The following is a 15528-nucleotide window of genomic DNA, read 5'->3' as shown; positions in this document are numbered from 1 at the left end:
GTCTTTCATTGAAAAACATTTCCCGAGCCAAGTCTTTACAGACTCCAGCAATGGAATGCTATTTCCAATGAGCAAAATGTCATCGACATATAAGACTAGGAAGGCGATGTCACTCCCACTGACCTTCTTGTAGACATAAGACTCATCTGGATTCTTGATAAAACCAAACTTACTGATGGCTTCATCAAATCGTAGATTCCAACTTCTGCTTGCTTGCTTTAGTCCATAAATGGACTTCTTAAGCTTGCATACCTTCTTAGGATTATTCTGGTCGACAAAACCTTCAGGCTGTGTCATATACACAGTTTCTTCCAAAATCCCATTGAGGAAGGCGGTTTTGACGTCCATCTGCCATATTTCATAATTGTAATATGCAGCAATCGCTAGAAGAATTCGAACGGACTTAAGCATGGCAACTGGAGAAAAAGTTTCATCATAATCAACGCCGTGAATTTGCCTGTAACCTTTTGCTACCAGCCTTGCTTTGTAAATAAATACATTTCCATCTTTGTCGGTTTTTATCTTGAAAATCCATTTACATCAGATAGGTGTGTAACCTACGGGTAAATCAACCAAGTCCCATACTTGCTTTTCAAACATGGAGTCCATTTCGGATTTCATGGCCTCTTGCCATTTTGCAGAGTCAGGGCTCGTCTTAGCTTGCTTGTAGGTTGCCGGCTCATCTCCATCCACTACTAGGATGTCCTGATCTTCGGTTAATACAACACCGAGATATCTGTCAGGTTGAGATCTTGGCCGAGTCGACCTACGTAGGGTAATGGACTGAGCATTTGCATGAGGTTAATTACCCTACTCATGATTTAGAACTTGCTGCTATAGTGTTTGCATTGAAAATATGGAGACACTATTTATATGGAGTGAAATGTAGGATATTCACATACCACAAAAGTTTGAAATAGTTTGAAATACCATTTCACACAATTAATCTTGAACATGAGGCAACGTAGATGAATAGAATTATTCAATGATTATGAGCTAGATATCCAATACCACGGGGGTAAAGCAAATGTAGTTGCAGATGCTTTAAGTCGTAAAGCAACTCATGGACTGACTGCTTTGGTTGTGGTAGACGAACTGTGTAGAGAAATGAGTAAGGTAAACCTCGAGGTAGTGCCACGTGGAGCGTTGGAAGGGATGCTTAATAATTTGAGTATCAAACCCACTATATTCGATGAGATTAAGGATAATTAAGTAGGGGATGTGAAATTAGATAGCATAAGGGAGAAGATTAAGCAAGGGAAGGCGACTGATTTCAAAATCCATGATGATGGAAGTATTAGATTTAAAGGGAAGTGATGTGTACCACAGAAATGTGAGGAGTTAAAGAAAAAGTTGATGAAGAGGGACATAATACACCATATTCAATACATTCTGGAGGGGGTAAGCTTTACAAAGACTTAAAAAAGGTGTATTGGTGGCCTAAGATGAAGAAGGAAATAGAAGAATTTGTAGCTAAGTGCCTAATTTATCAGAAAGTTAAGATAGAGCATAAGAGACCTCAAGGAACAGTGCAACCACTCGAGATCCCGGCCTGGAAGTGGGATTGTATCTCGATGGATTTTGTCACTAGTTTACCTAAGTCTAGGAATGGGAATGATACCATCTGGGTTGTAGTGGATAGACTTACCAAAACAGCAGTGTTTATACCAATGAAGGAGGCTTGGAAAATGGAACAACTTGCGAAGGCTTACATTAAGAATAAGGCTACATGGAGCTCCTAAGGATATCGTTTCTGATAGGGATTCTAGGTTTCTTTCGAAATTCTGGAAAAGCATCCAGGAAAACTTTGGTACGACATTGAAGATGAGTACAACATTTCACCCTGCAACGGATGGGAAATCTGAGAGAACTATCCAAACCAATAATAATGCGGTAATAATAATAATACGGTAATAATAATAATAATAATAATAATAATAATACGGTGATAATAATAATAATAATAATAATAATAATAATAATAATAATAATAATAATAATAATAATAATAATAATAATAATAATAATAAATCTGCTATACTCGGCTCGGCTCGGCTCGGCTCTACTCTGCTCTCTGCAATTTGCTCTACTCTGTTGACTCCTTCTTTGCTCTACCTTAAAGCTCAAAAGAACAGGGCCTAAGTGATGTGGCATGTTAAAAACCGTTAAGGGGGGGTTTGTTTCGCGGAATATAGGTATTAGGTATGAGTTTAGAATGACTAAAACCCATGTCATATGTTTGGTTGTCAAAAGTATGAATTTTAAACCCATACCTCAAATTTATGAGTTACTCATGAGGTATGGGATTTAGAAACCTTGGGGGAAGGTGGGTTGGCTCATTCCATTCCCTTAGGTTTCAAATAAAATGAGAGAATAGTGAGAGGTTCCATTCTAGAATTAAATCAAACACATGATATTAAGTATCAAGTTCCAACCCGATACCTCCTTAACTCCATTCTTGATTCCAAACCCATACCACTTTGCGAACCAAAGCCCTTTTAAAGGTATCATGTGACACATTTTTTTATTTTTTTTGGAAAGAAGCATGTGACACGTATTCTCTATTCAACTCTATAAAGATTTGGGCTTGTTCTCTTCAGATCATATTAGAACTTTTAATTATCATTTAGTTATTGCTAAATATATTTAATTGTGTATCTTATACTCCCTCCGTTCCCAAAAGTTCGACTCACTTTGCATTTGCATAGTCTCCAATGAACAACTTTGACCATTAATAACTTCGGCTATGTATATAAGTAAAAATTATAAAAAGTTGATGTTTGAAAATTTTATCATAAGGGGTATCTGATACTTTCTCCGTTTTTTTTAGGTGACACCGTTTGACTTTTAAACTATTCACACACTACACTTTAACTCGCGTTTGTGATTTATAGATACGATAAAATATAGTCATGTGCGATCTTGTTTGAATTGTCTCGATGTATAATTTATTAATATCCATTTTTTATAATTTTACAATATTGATAATAAGAGTTATTAAGCGTTAAAAACATGCATCGACAAGCGTGATAATAGAAAAGTTTTATATTTAGAAAAACAGAGGAAGTAATATCAAACTTGTTAATTTATTTTAATTGTATAAATCATAAAATGTGGTCAAAGTTATTGTATTTTGACCACATGAATAGTAAGTGAGTTGAACTTTCAGGAACGGAGGTGTATAATGTAAGAGTTGTTTTTCAAATTCTCATCACAACACTCTAATTCTTGAATGGAGCAATTCTATGCAATTTTTAAATTTTTATTTTTATTTTTATTTTTTCGATAACTTCCTCTCTCACTTCCACTACTTTAACCGCATCACTTCCACTTCTCCATTTTTTATTTTCAAAAAAAAATAAAGAAATAACTTCCACTTAATTTTTTTTTCTTTTAAATATACACGACATACGTATATTCCGTGCGTTAGCACGGATACACTCTAGCTAAAAAAAATTATGAAAATTACATATTTGAAAAGTACAGAGTGATCATTGTGTATTAGAATGCAGTTAAAGTTTAGAGTCAAAATGATAAATTACTGTAGATCAGAATAGACTAGATAATAAAAATTCAAACCAGACCAAATTATACTTTACTCCCTCCGTTTCGTATTAGTTGCAACACTTCTATATTTTGGAAAGACCCACCATTATTTTATAATTTCTTTCTTCCACTAACTCCACTTTTACAAATATTTTATTGTTTATCTTTCCTACCAACCTTATACTATTTTAGTACTATTTCTCTATCCTACCAACAATACAAAAGTACAGCATAAAAATCACACCAAATCTCCTTATTTTAGGTGAATTGAACAAGTCTCATTTATTTATTATTATAGGCTCTCCTTCCAAGACCTGACCCTTTAACAACTGCAATCATTATACTATGCACCATGATGCACACAAAATAGGTACACCGGGCCCAAATAACATCCCAAATCAAATTGAACGCCCAAATCAAACGACGTACTCAATTTCTCTCTCGCTAATTTCCTCCTTCAAAGAAAATAAAACTACTCCATCAAATCAAAACTGTAATTTCTCCATTCTATTTCTCAATTTACCCACACATCATATATGGCTGATATATCTCTCTCTATGCTATTATTTTCTCTCTCTTCCATTGTTAATAATCACGACTTCATAGTGAATTGCAGAAGGTAAGAATTCTATGCAATTAATTTATGACTTCATCCACCTAATTTCTCCTTTTGGCTTTTGCTTCCACTAAAAATAGGTGTAGATTTCAAGTAATGTTCATATACATTTGATGTTCATCTTATTTTTTATTTGATGTTCATATACATTTGATGTTCATCTTATTTTTTGATTCAGTTTTTGGCTTTTTCGTCCAATTCACTTGTGCCAATTTCTGCGATAGGTGATAGGACAGGGAATAATATTTTACTCAATTTTAAATTTTGCTATTATTTAGGTTTTTTTGAATTTAAATGTTTGATTAGTGATTATAATTAATTGGTTGTTTAATTGATTGATCATGTGTATTGGATTTTCATACAAGTATTTAATTGGAGTACTAAGGGTTTGTTCTGATTTACTAAGCTGAACTGAACTGATTGAAGCTGAACTGAATTGAACTGAATATTTTATGAGAGAAGGAAATTAGGAACTGAATTGAACTGAACTGATTGGACCTGAACTAAACTGATTGGAGCTGAACTGAACTAAACTGAAAATAAGCTGAAGAGAACAGGCCCTAAGAACAAGAACAAGATCCGTTGATAATTTAAATACGAAATAGTATGTTCATTTCTATAGTAGTTGTTGATTTTACACTACCATTGCATTATTCAATTAGAGATGATTTATTATCAATTTGATGTTCATATTAAGATATTAAATGTTCATTTGCTTGATATAGATTGTTCAAATTTATATAATTACTTAAGTCAAGATGACTTCCTAATTATTTTGTGTTCAAGTCAAGGTATGTATGTTCATTTTGAATAATCTTTATGGTCATTTGTAAAAAGTATGATTTAAATCCCACTGGATCCTACCAAACCCGACTTAATTACCTGAATTGACACCTCTAAATTCATATACGTATGTATGATATTTTATTTTTTTTTATCGATTCTCATTAAACATCATAACATCTCAACTTCATAGTTTCTTCTACATTTTCAAGCAATTACTTGTTCATTTACCATAAACAAAATGTTAAAAATTTGATTAAAATTAAACTTATATTATCAGTGTTTTTAATTAACTACTTTGTATATATGATATATGAACATATAGTGTTATAATTTGAATATCAAGTTATTTAATCATGAACACATATTTTCTTTTGGTGTGGTCATGTGGATCGGAGTACATATAATATTAATGTATGTTCATTTGTTGGGTAGATATAAATTGTTCAAATTCACTAAAATTATTTAAGTAAAGAAGTCATTTTTGGTATTATCCTAATGTAAAATTCTAGATTTGATGTTCATTTTTTATACTCATTAGTAAAAAGCAATGAGCGTATCAAGATGAAGCCCAAGCTTAGACCAAAGAAATAATAAGAATACGAAAACAACATACAAACAAAAATAAGGTACTTCGTAACATTAACTAAAGGAATTTATGTTTGTACTCCATACTTTGTATTATAGGCATCAAGGAGTATGTTTTGACTTAATATTTCATAATATTAAACAATGTTGAATTTTAGATAATTATTTCAAATTCTTAACCACTTATTTTTTTAAAAAAATGAGTACCAAAAAAAGTTTATCAAACACAAAATGTATATGTATGTTCATAAACAAGTAACAAATGTTCATGGAATTACACAAGAAGTTCAAATCAAAAAGCATAACCATTATAACTCAAAAGGCTTCTTTATCAATTCTGACTTGTTTCTTCGTTGTAGAATAGTTTTCTTCTTCAAATAAAAATTATTCTTTACTCACTCAAAAAGAAAAAAAAAAGTTAATAACCAATGTTATATGCTAAACTATATATAACATAGTATTAAAATGAATAATTACTAAATTAAAAATGAATATGATTATCATAGAACAAGCTAGATCACACCCTATAAAATGAATATTAAGTAAAAAATATTGAATATTGTGTAAATAATAATGAACACATAAAAACAATGAACATTACATCTTATAATAATTATAAAAATGAATATATACATCCAATTTTATATGTTCATTTTTTTATAAAGAAATACTCAATTTATATGCACTAAATATTCAGTTTATATTACAAAACTTTCAAAAAATTGATGTTCATTACTGTATGAAATAATGTTGTGTTCGTATTTATAATTTCAATATTCATTTACAAAAGTAATTTTTCAAATTCGAGTAGCTAGTGTAATGTTCATATTTATTGATATTCATCATAAAATAGTATAATAATTATATTCAAAATTTCAATGTCTATTTTCAAAAATTATATGTTCAAATTTTAATAGTGTCATGTTCATATTTTATATATTAATGTTCATTTTATCAAAAAAAGAAAATAAATTGTTCAAATGCAATGTATATACAAATCAAATAAAGATAAAATAAATTGTTTAAAATATGTTCATTATAAATAAATGTATGTTTATTGTTAATAACTAAATGTTTATTTGTACTAAATGTTCAATTTTAATATACTACATGTTCATTTTTTTTGTAGTGATTTATACAAAATAAAAAAGGAAAAATGAAAACTAATAATCCCACCTTTAGAATTTCTACTCAAAACAATCCCACATTTTCGAAATATGGAATCAATCCTACCTTTAACCACCATATTCTTAAAACAGGCCTTTTAACCTACAACCTGTTAAACAGGTTAATTTTTATTTTTTATTTTTAAAAACTCTCTTCTCCAAGCTCAAGTCTCCCTCCTTCAAGCTCCTTCCATGGCCCTCACCTAGAGTCGTCAATTCGGGTAAACGGGTCGGGTTTGGGTCGGGTAAGTATGGGTCGGTCAACTCGAGTCAGGTCAATTCGGGTTAATGCCGTAACCTATGCGGGCCGGGTTCGGGTTGGGTCATGCTTGAGTCGGGTCATGTCGGGTCATACATCTTATCGGGTTTGGGTCGGGTTAATAACAGGTCGGGTTACGTTTGGGTCAGGTGAACAATAGGTCGGGTTTAATTCGGGTTTTCACGGGTTAAAATGGGTTAGGGTAATTCTCGGGTTTGAGTCGGGTTCGGTTCAAGTCAATAATTTGCGGGTTAGAATCAGGTCAATCTTGTGTTTGAGTCGGGTTCGGTTTAAGTCAATAATTTGCGGGTTATAATCAAGTTAATCTTGTGCTTACGCTCTGGTTCATCCGTTCATACATCTTGCTGGATGGTATGATAGTCATGGGTGACGAAGGTCGTCTATGTGTTATTTTAAGCTTCTGAAATCACATCTTTTTTTTGCTTTTACCCAGCCTTATATATAGAATTACTTATTCTCCGTTGAGCTTAATGCTTTCTCCATAATATTGATTGACACTTGATAGGAGTATGTCTCCTAAGTCCTAAGTGATGGTTGTGGTGTCACAAGGCAGCATATTTTGGTAGGGTGTTTTGGGTTCTTGCGGAAGCAATTTATTTAATTTATTGGTGGAAAATTACAGCTTCAGTTAAAGAAATTTAGAGATGTCATTAAAGGCTTGCAATAGCATTTTTGTTGAACGGTAGCTTAGTAAGTCAGAAATTGTGGGACTTTTTTTTTTTTTGTTGGTGCGTAGGTGTGTGTATATGGATTTGCATGAGAATGAGGCATTGGATTGTAAGGGATGGAGGAGGAAGATTTTTGTCGATGACTATACAGAGTAATCACTTTTGGTTCATGTAGCCGACCCAACTTATGGGATTAAGGCTTTTGATTGTTTGATTGACTGTGTGTGTGTGTGTGTGTGTGTGTGTGTGTGTGCGCGTGCTTAGAACACCATTTGCAAATATTAACCTCTATAAAGTACAATAAATTTTCTATCCAGCCAACCTTCTAGAATTATCAATTTCTGGCCTGAAGTTGCTTTTGGTTTCTGACTTCTATTATATTTTGTGTTTGAACAGCCTAGATCACTCAATAAACAAGATCCACATCATCCTTTTACACATTCCTTCACTAGGTGACTCAGATACTGACTTTGAAGTGTGGAGCGACGGTCAATACCTTTACGAAATGATCATCTCTCTTTTTTTTTTTGGGATTGATTCTTCATGTTTTTTTGTCTTTGCATTGAAATGAAGAGTGTCATTTGCCTATGTATTGGGGACTTATGAGTTGGGGATTTGTGGGCATTGTCAACTTTGTCTTCCTTTTCTGTTTTTCCTTCTTCCTGTTGCTATACAGAAGTGCTTTGTTCCTCGAGTTATTTTCCTATCTCTCTTACTGCTCTTAAATCTAAATCTATCGTCTTTAATCACAACATATCAGGCTTTTTGTCTAAAGAAGGCAATACTCAGGAGAATCCTAAGTGTAAAGAAAGGAGAGGTGGCCAGGAGGAAAAAGATAAATCTGCTAAAAAGGTAAGTGCTGCTTTGTTTGTTAATGCTTTTATTGGGTATGGTGTGGAGATGATAAAAAGGAGGAAGTATGAGAAAATCAAATGTGTGTGAGCGCACCATTTTGTCTAATTTCCAAGAAAGAGAGGCATAAGCTCTTGTGTGCTTGCATACTGGGCACTTGTTTATGCAGTTTGCCTGCACATGTTGAGTTGCTTTGTTTTCTTGGCAGAAATTCGCTGTCGTTTTCGGAACTTGACTGTTGATTTGTGCTAAATCCCTTGCACTATCTGTAGTCCTCTTTGCCCCAACTTTATATTGGATTTACATATTGAAACACTTTCTAGCGTTTAGAAAGAGTGAATATGCGTGGAGCATTAAACTCATCCAATAAAGTTTGTATTTATCATTCATCTTCTTCATTAGTTTAAGGTACTTGTTTTGTGGGATTTTTATCCCGGTCCTCGGGTATTTCCACATTAGTTTGGTGTGTTATCTTTAATCTTTTATTGCCTCCCTTCATTGTTGTTTGGTTCTTTCAAAATTTCCACTATTGTTGGTTTCAAGTAATTAGGGTTTGCTTAGTCTAAATCCCGATTCTTTTGTCTGTTGATGTTTGCATTCTGCACTGAATAGACTTAGATTTAGGCCATTTCCTCTTCACTTGATTTTAGAAACTATTAATTTATTCTTGTTAGAATCAGATCAGACAAAACCAAACCAAAAAAATTTGGACCAGACCATGTTAAACGGTTAAACCTTCTCTCTATAACTAATATCCATCACATGCAACATTAGGAATAAAGGGTTTTTGAAACTTCAATTTTGTACTTATTTATTCTTGTATTTTTTATTAAGCATTAATCCCAGTTTTATTCACCTTTTCCTATAACAAGTATTTGCTATGATCTGTAGTGAGCATGACATTCTTCTGTATCATATTACATTATATGTTTCAGTTTCTTTTCAACTGTTGTATTCTTGTATATTGATGTCTTCCAGAGAGTAAAGCTGAAGCTGAAATTTACCAAGGCATGGATGTCATTCCTTAAGTTACCACTTTCAGTTGAGGTCTACAAGGAGGTAAGGCTGCCTGCACTATATGTTTCCCAGTTCCTTTATCAATAATATCATAAATCTTCCAATTTCATGGCCTTTAGGAATGAATGGGATTGGTGCAAAAGAATTGTTTCCACGTGGTTGCGCTCCATTTGGCTGTGGATTTAGGTGTCTCTGTTCCTAACCAGCCATCAGTTTGGTATTGCTCTGAGTGCTCTAGTCTCTGTGCGAACTGGGCTGAGCTGCTTAGGTTTGGCAATACCTAACCTGTATCAGTTTACTTGCAGTAAGAACCTATCTAAACAGCTCTAGAAAGTTAACTTAAGATAGCAGAGAAGATGCAATGTTTACAGTTGCTTCAATTTTGATTAGTAGATCATTAATTGAGTTTTGATCCCACTATATTATTATAGTGGTTTGGATTAAGGTTGCAAGGTTAGGTATTAAGATGAAATTAAGTCCTTGCAAAAACTATACACCATAATGTTTTGACTTGTGGTTGATAAGGATGGAATACTGGGACACCTTTGCTTTTATTGTGCAACACCCCTCATATGCTGAATTTTATCAAGCTTACTTTGATGTTTCATCATGGGATACCCTTCACGCACTTCAGAAATCATCGAACAATAAAAAACCTTTTTAGGTTCTTTTGGGGAAGGAAAGGGAAAAAGGGATGCAGTTTTTTCCATTTGTATTGATTTGGTTTCTTGCTTTAATTTCCTTTTCAAGGTTTTCAACTTTCAAGAGATAGATGCATAGGATATTTTTCTAAATTTTCAACCTTTCTACTTTTTTTTTTTTTTTCCTTGCAACACTTCTCTTTTCACACTTGTCGATTGCATAATTTCAATCAATAATATCTTTAATTAATTACTAATATGTAAAAATTATAAACATGTGATATTAAAATAATACAAATTAAGACGAATCTTGCAAGATTCCATATGACTATTTTTTCTGAGCTATAAATCATCAATGCTAGTCAAAGTGAAGCAAGTGAATAGTGTAAGAGTCAAACTGTTGCTAGTATAAAAAAACGAAGGAAGTGTTATCTTTGGGCTGAGGAAACTAATATGATTTATGTAGTGCATAAATGTGTGTGATAAGGTACCTCTGGCTAAAAACCTGAGTTGGTTGATTGACGTGGGTATTATATTATCATTAATTATAATTACGTTAGAAGTCTGGACTAATTACCTGAAAATTTATGGTTTTTTTTTTTCTTAAAAAAAATATTTTTAATGGTTAGGTACTTGTCAAATTGCCTCAGGCTGTCATTCCTTATTTGTCCAAGCCCAAGATGCTATGGCGCATTTTTTGTGCAGTCTCTTCTTTCCTATTGCTCCATCCTTCATTTTCTATAAATTCTTTTTCTTTGTATAGCTTTGATTTGTTTTCTGCTGGTTTTCAGTGACTTCTTGACAAGATCCTATGATGTTGGTGGAGTTATCAGTGTAATGGCTCTAAGTGGACTCTCATGACACAGCATGGTATAGAATATCCTGACTTCTACCAGAAGCTATATGCACTTTTAATACCATCTGTATTTATGGCAAGACATCGCATTAAGTTTTTTGAGGTGAGGCTAGGCACATTTGTGGACTTAATTCTGTAACTGTCCTCAGAACAAAGTGTTTGACTTTTATTTTTATTGATTTATATATGTAGCTGTTGGATGTCTGTTTGAAATCCCCGCTTCTTCCAGCATATTTGGCAGCTGCTTTTGCAAAGAAGTTGAGCTGACTGTCTCTTGTAGTACCTCCTTCTGGAGCACTGGTTATCATTGCACTGGTCTACAATCTTTTGCGGAGACATCCATCAATTAATTGTTTAGTTCATTAGGTGGGGTCTTTACTCTATTGCCTATATGTATGTATTTGTGAAATGGTCAATATACTGCTCATGCATGATGAATTCTTTGTTTGATTAGCTTCTCGACCATTTCTTACATTATGCTATGCAGCTTATTTAGCTTCATGCCCTGTTATCCCTCCTTTTAAATAGTATTATTACACTCGTGTTTCTGTCATTGCTCCAGCTTTATTTGGGCATTGCAAAAAGTAGTCATGAAAAAAAATATGCAAAACTGACTTCTTATCCCTTCTCTAGTTTTTAAATTTTTTTGTCTGCTTTTGTTAACTTCTAATTTAAACCCACCTTGGGATTGTACATACTAACATGCTTGTAACCTGATTTTGAACTTCGCATTAAATCTTTTGTTCTTTTTTTGTGATCTTTTGTGACCATAGTTTGTGGTTTATCACGATATATGTTGTTGCAGCGTTCTGCTTTTGTGCTTCATTGCCCTATCGTCACTTGCCTTTTATGCCTCTAATTCTATTCACCTTCTTTCACAGGAATCCCATGAAGAAACTTATAGTGCTAATGGGAATGCTGTTGTTGCCTCTGACATAGCTGGTGGAAAACAAGGGGTTGATGTTTTCAAGGATAAAGAAAGTGATCCCTTAAAATCAAATGCGATGAGTAAGCATCTCTGACCATGTTGTGATCTGAACTTTGGTTACATTAGTGATCCATCTTTGGTTTTTCTGGAACAATGTTTATAATCTTATTCAACATCAATATCGATAGCTTCATGCATATAATTTTATCCATTCAGTAACAATTGTACTTGGCACAGGGAGTTCTCTTTGGGAGATTTATATGCTCCGCCACCATTATTGTCCTCCTGTTTTAATTTGAGGTACGTATATGATATTACTATCAGTTCAGTATACAAGGTATTTATGTGTATTTAGTTGTGTGTAATAGAACTAACTTGCTCTGTTGCTTTTCTGTAGATTTTTTTTGTCACTAGAAAATGATTTGACTGTTAGAGATAGAACTACAGAAATAAAGGTTTCTGACTTCAGTTCTGATTCATATTCTACAATATTCAAGGATGAGGTAACATATGGATACTTGAGTTTAATTGGTAACTCTTTGCTTATTCAAATGTCTCATTCAGAAAATATGGAGTAGATTGTCTTCCTTAAAAATGTTGAAATAAAGATGCGTCTTGTGACTTTGAAATATTCCATAAGATGATCTTTTTTCTCGTGTCATACCAAAATTAGCACCAGAAAATTGTGTGAGTTTATCTGGAACTCAATAGAATTAGGACCCGAGAGTTTTCATTTTGTAAAGATAAAATTGCGAATGAATATGTTTTAATCTTTCAGATGTGAAGTAGTAATATTGCCTCAACTAGCGGTCAATTATGGTTGGTTTAAATACTCAAATTTAACAGGTGATAGTTAGCAAATTTCCCATCTGTAAAAGATAAACATTTCAGTGATCACATGTGAAAAGCTTTAAACAAATGTATTTAGGTCAGGACATTGTTTTAAAAACATTCCCTAGTATAGACAATGCTGTTAGAAGAGTTAAAAGTTTAGTTGTAGCAAGAACTAAGAGTTTAGCTCCTAAGAAGTCCTAAATAGGATTAGAGGTTGGTGTTCATTTTGGTTCTTTTTCCTTGCTTTAGGGGCCTCCTAGAGATCTAGAATGCTTACCTTAATGTTAGTTTGTTAATCGGTTTTTGGGCTATAAATATGATATCATCTTACTTACCAATAAAAGAAGCTTTTTTTTCATCTCACATGTTGGACTGGTGACTTTTTCAAATGCAGATGAGACGAAGGGTGAAAAAAGTTCCTCTGGCATCCGATACGAAGACACCAACGTCCACATCCTTGTTTTCAGAGTCGGAATATCCCGGTTGGACTTTCAATTGCGAAGGTTGAAAGTTTTGTAATCTTATTATCATCGTAATTTGTTTCTGATGGATTGTATCAGGTTCCAATCAGTATATTTTCTGGATATTTTTAATTCTGAATGTACCTTTTATTGTGGTATCTATTACTCTGAATTAAAGCATAATGTTATTTGGAGGAAATTTTCTCTCCTAAACTCTGCTTTATTTTTCTCCTAAACTCTGCTTTATTTTTTTCCTTGTTTTTTTAAGATTTTTTTTTTTAGATTTATTTTTATTTTTATTTTTATTTATTTTTATTTTTTATTTTAACAATTATCAATTTTGCTAGGTAATCATATTCTTAGAAAATGCTGAACATTAGTCATAAATCCTATTTCCTGAGTATACAAGTGAGCTTTGCAAATTGTTTACTGTCTCAAGTTCTCAACCTATATTGCTTAAATACTTCCCAAATGATTCACCAGCTATGTAATTCACACATTAGGAGCACTACCCGTGGTATATAGAGAAATCTTTTAGATGTATGAAAATTGATTTGTGTATATATGGTATAGCTCATGAAGGTATATAATAAATAACCTCCAGTATTATCCAATTAATGGGCATGATATACCCACCAAATACAAGCACAGTTAATCACAGATGACTAAACCAAAAAATTTCCTGGCAATCAATTAAGTGGCTAAGTTATGTGAATAGGTTCAGTCTTGCAGTACAGTCCTTATAATATTAACTCTATTTCTTGGAGCAGGCAATTTAGAAGGCTTAGGTGCAGAGCTTTTTGAGACATTGATCATGGCACCAACAAAGGAAGAAGAAATAAAACCAAAAGACTATAATGGTGACCTGAGAGATTTCTCTAGGTATTCTTGAGATACCATTTACCTTCAAAGAGTTGAAGCTATGCTTTACAGTATGCAAAGCTAACTTTGACTCAGAAGTGAAGTACCTAACAAAATCATTTGAAACCCTAGAGGTAAAGTGCCAGAAATCTACGAAGTTACTGAATATGACAAAGGAAATGCTTATGCTCAGGTATGAATAGTTTGTTCTTCGCTCACTAACTTATGCTTTATTGCTCTTGAATCTTGATGTATAAATCTTTTTACATGCAAAAATAAAATTATATCGATGTTTTTATCACCTTTTTGGCTTTATTGCTTTTTTTTGTTTGGAGTGCTTGTTTAAATACAATGTTAATAAGTGACCTATTGATTAGATAATGAGAACTACCTCTTGAACTTTAGGTATGTAATTTTTCAGACGGTGTTTTAGAAGTGAAAGCTAGAGCTTGACCACTGAAATATGTTGTTATGGATGAAGATAATTACTTAGGAGCTTAGAAACCTTAAAAATAAATATGAAAGTTATGAAAAATAATTAACATGCTTTAGATCCCTGGAAATGTATCCATAGAGTAGATACAAGTCTTCAAAGCACTCTACTCATTGATCTATTCTACTATCTTCCTGAGTCTCGCTGACTAAATGTGAGAATAGCTGAAAAAGGTGATCACTACTCACTAGAGACCTTTTTTTTTCTCACATTATTCCCAAACCTCACTTAAGATATTTGCATATGCCACAGTATAGGTATTTAATGCCTTTTGTTTTGGAAGAAGAAAGAAAATTTGGCAACTAAAGAGACTTGAAATGTGAATTACTCTTTGGATATTGTGCTATTTTTCCCTAGGGGTGAGAGTCTAATGCTTTGTTTATTGTGCAATAAAACTTACGAGTATATAATTTTCTTTTTTACATGACCAATCAAGTCTTTTGAGGTCAACCTGTAATCATGGTGCTGCAGATTGCAATTGGAATGGATGCTGTTATAAAACTGCAAAAGCAATTAAACTTTGTGGAGGAAAGATCACATAGGAGCCTGGACCATTTCCTGGTATCAACACGAAGATAACAGCTTGCCTTGATCTTGATGGTTAGAAATTGCAATTTTCATATAGTGTAAATTCACACTAAGTTTAATCCAACAAACTCTTCCATAATAATGTTTTTTTAGCCGACCCATTCCAGTGCCATCTTTACCTAGAGGTATCAAAATATGTTTGATTTTACCATATTCACATTCATCAATATGATTCCTTTGATCAATTTTTAAATGTATGGAAATAAACATAAAATATTATCATGGAAGAGTTTGATGGATTAAACTTAGTGTGAATAACTGAATTTACACTATATCAACTAACTTAATTAGATCCCTTAAAAAAACTAACTTAATTAGATATTTAATGAAGTAATGAAGTATATAAATAA

At 32.8% G+C, this 15528-nt stretch overlaps 1 protein-coding gene across 6 annotated transcripts; it reads left to right on the top strand.

Moving 5' to 3' along the window:
- Positions 1–3980: 3980 nt before the first annotated feature.
- Positions 3981–13574, top strand: LOC145572210 (uncharacterized). 6 transcript variants are annotated; one of them, XM_081631212.1, is made up of 11 exons: positions 3981–4165; positions 8044–8099; positions 8408–8499; positions 9478–9558; positions 9636–9820; positions 10949–11116; positions 11206–11379; positions 11895–12021; positions 12179–12241; positions 12339–12444; positions 13170–13574. In XM_081631212.1, exons 1-5 carry the CDS (start codon positions 4083–4085, stop codon positions 9639–9641), a joined length of 318 nt encoding a protein of 105 aa, XP_081487338.1. In that variant the 5' UTR covers positions 3981–4082; the 3' UTR covers positions 9642–9820; positions 10949–11116; positions 11206–11379; positions 11895–12021; positions 12179–12241; positions 12339–12444; positions 13170–13574. The 6 variants fall into 6 exon arrangements, 3 of the variants coding, with proteins under 3 accessions (XP_081487338.1, XP_081487340.1, XP_081487337.1); XR_014096721.1 differs by lacking the exon at positions 8044–8099; XM_081631214.1 differs by lacking the exon at positions 9636–9820.
- Positions 13575–15528: the final 1954 nt, after the last annotated feature.

This window comes from Chenopodium album, chromosome 12 (genome assembly GCF_948465745.1).
Source record: "Chenopodium album chromosome 12, dcCheAlbu1.1, whole genome shotgun sequence".
NCBI lineage: Eukaryota > Viridiplantae > Streptophyta > Magnoliopsida > Caryophyllales > Amaranthaceae > Chenopodium > Chenopodium album.
This window is presented reverse-complemented; position numbering and strand designations above follow the sequence as displayed.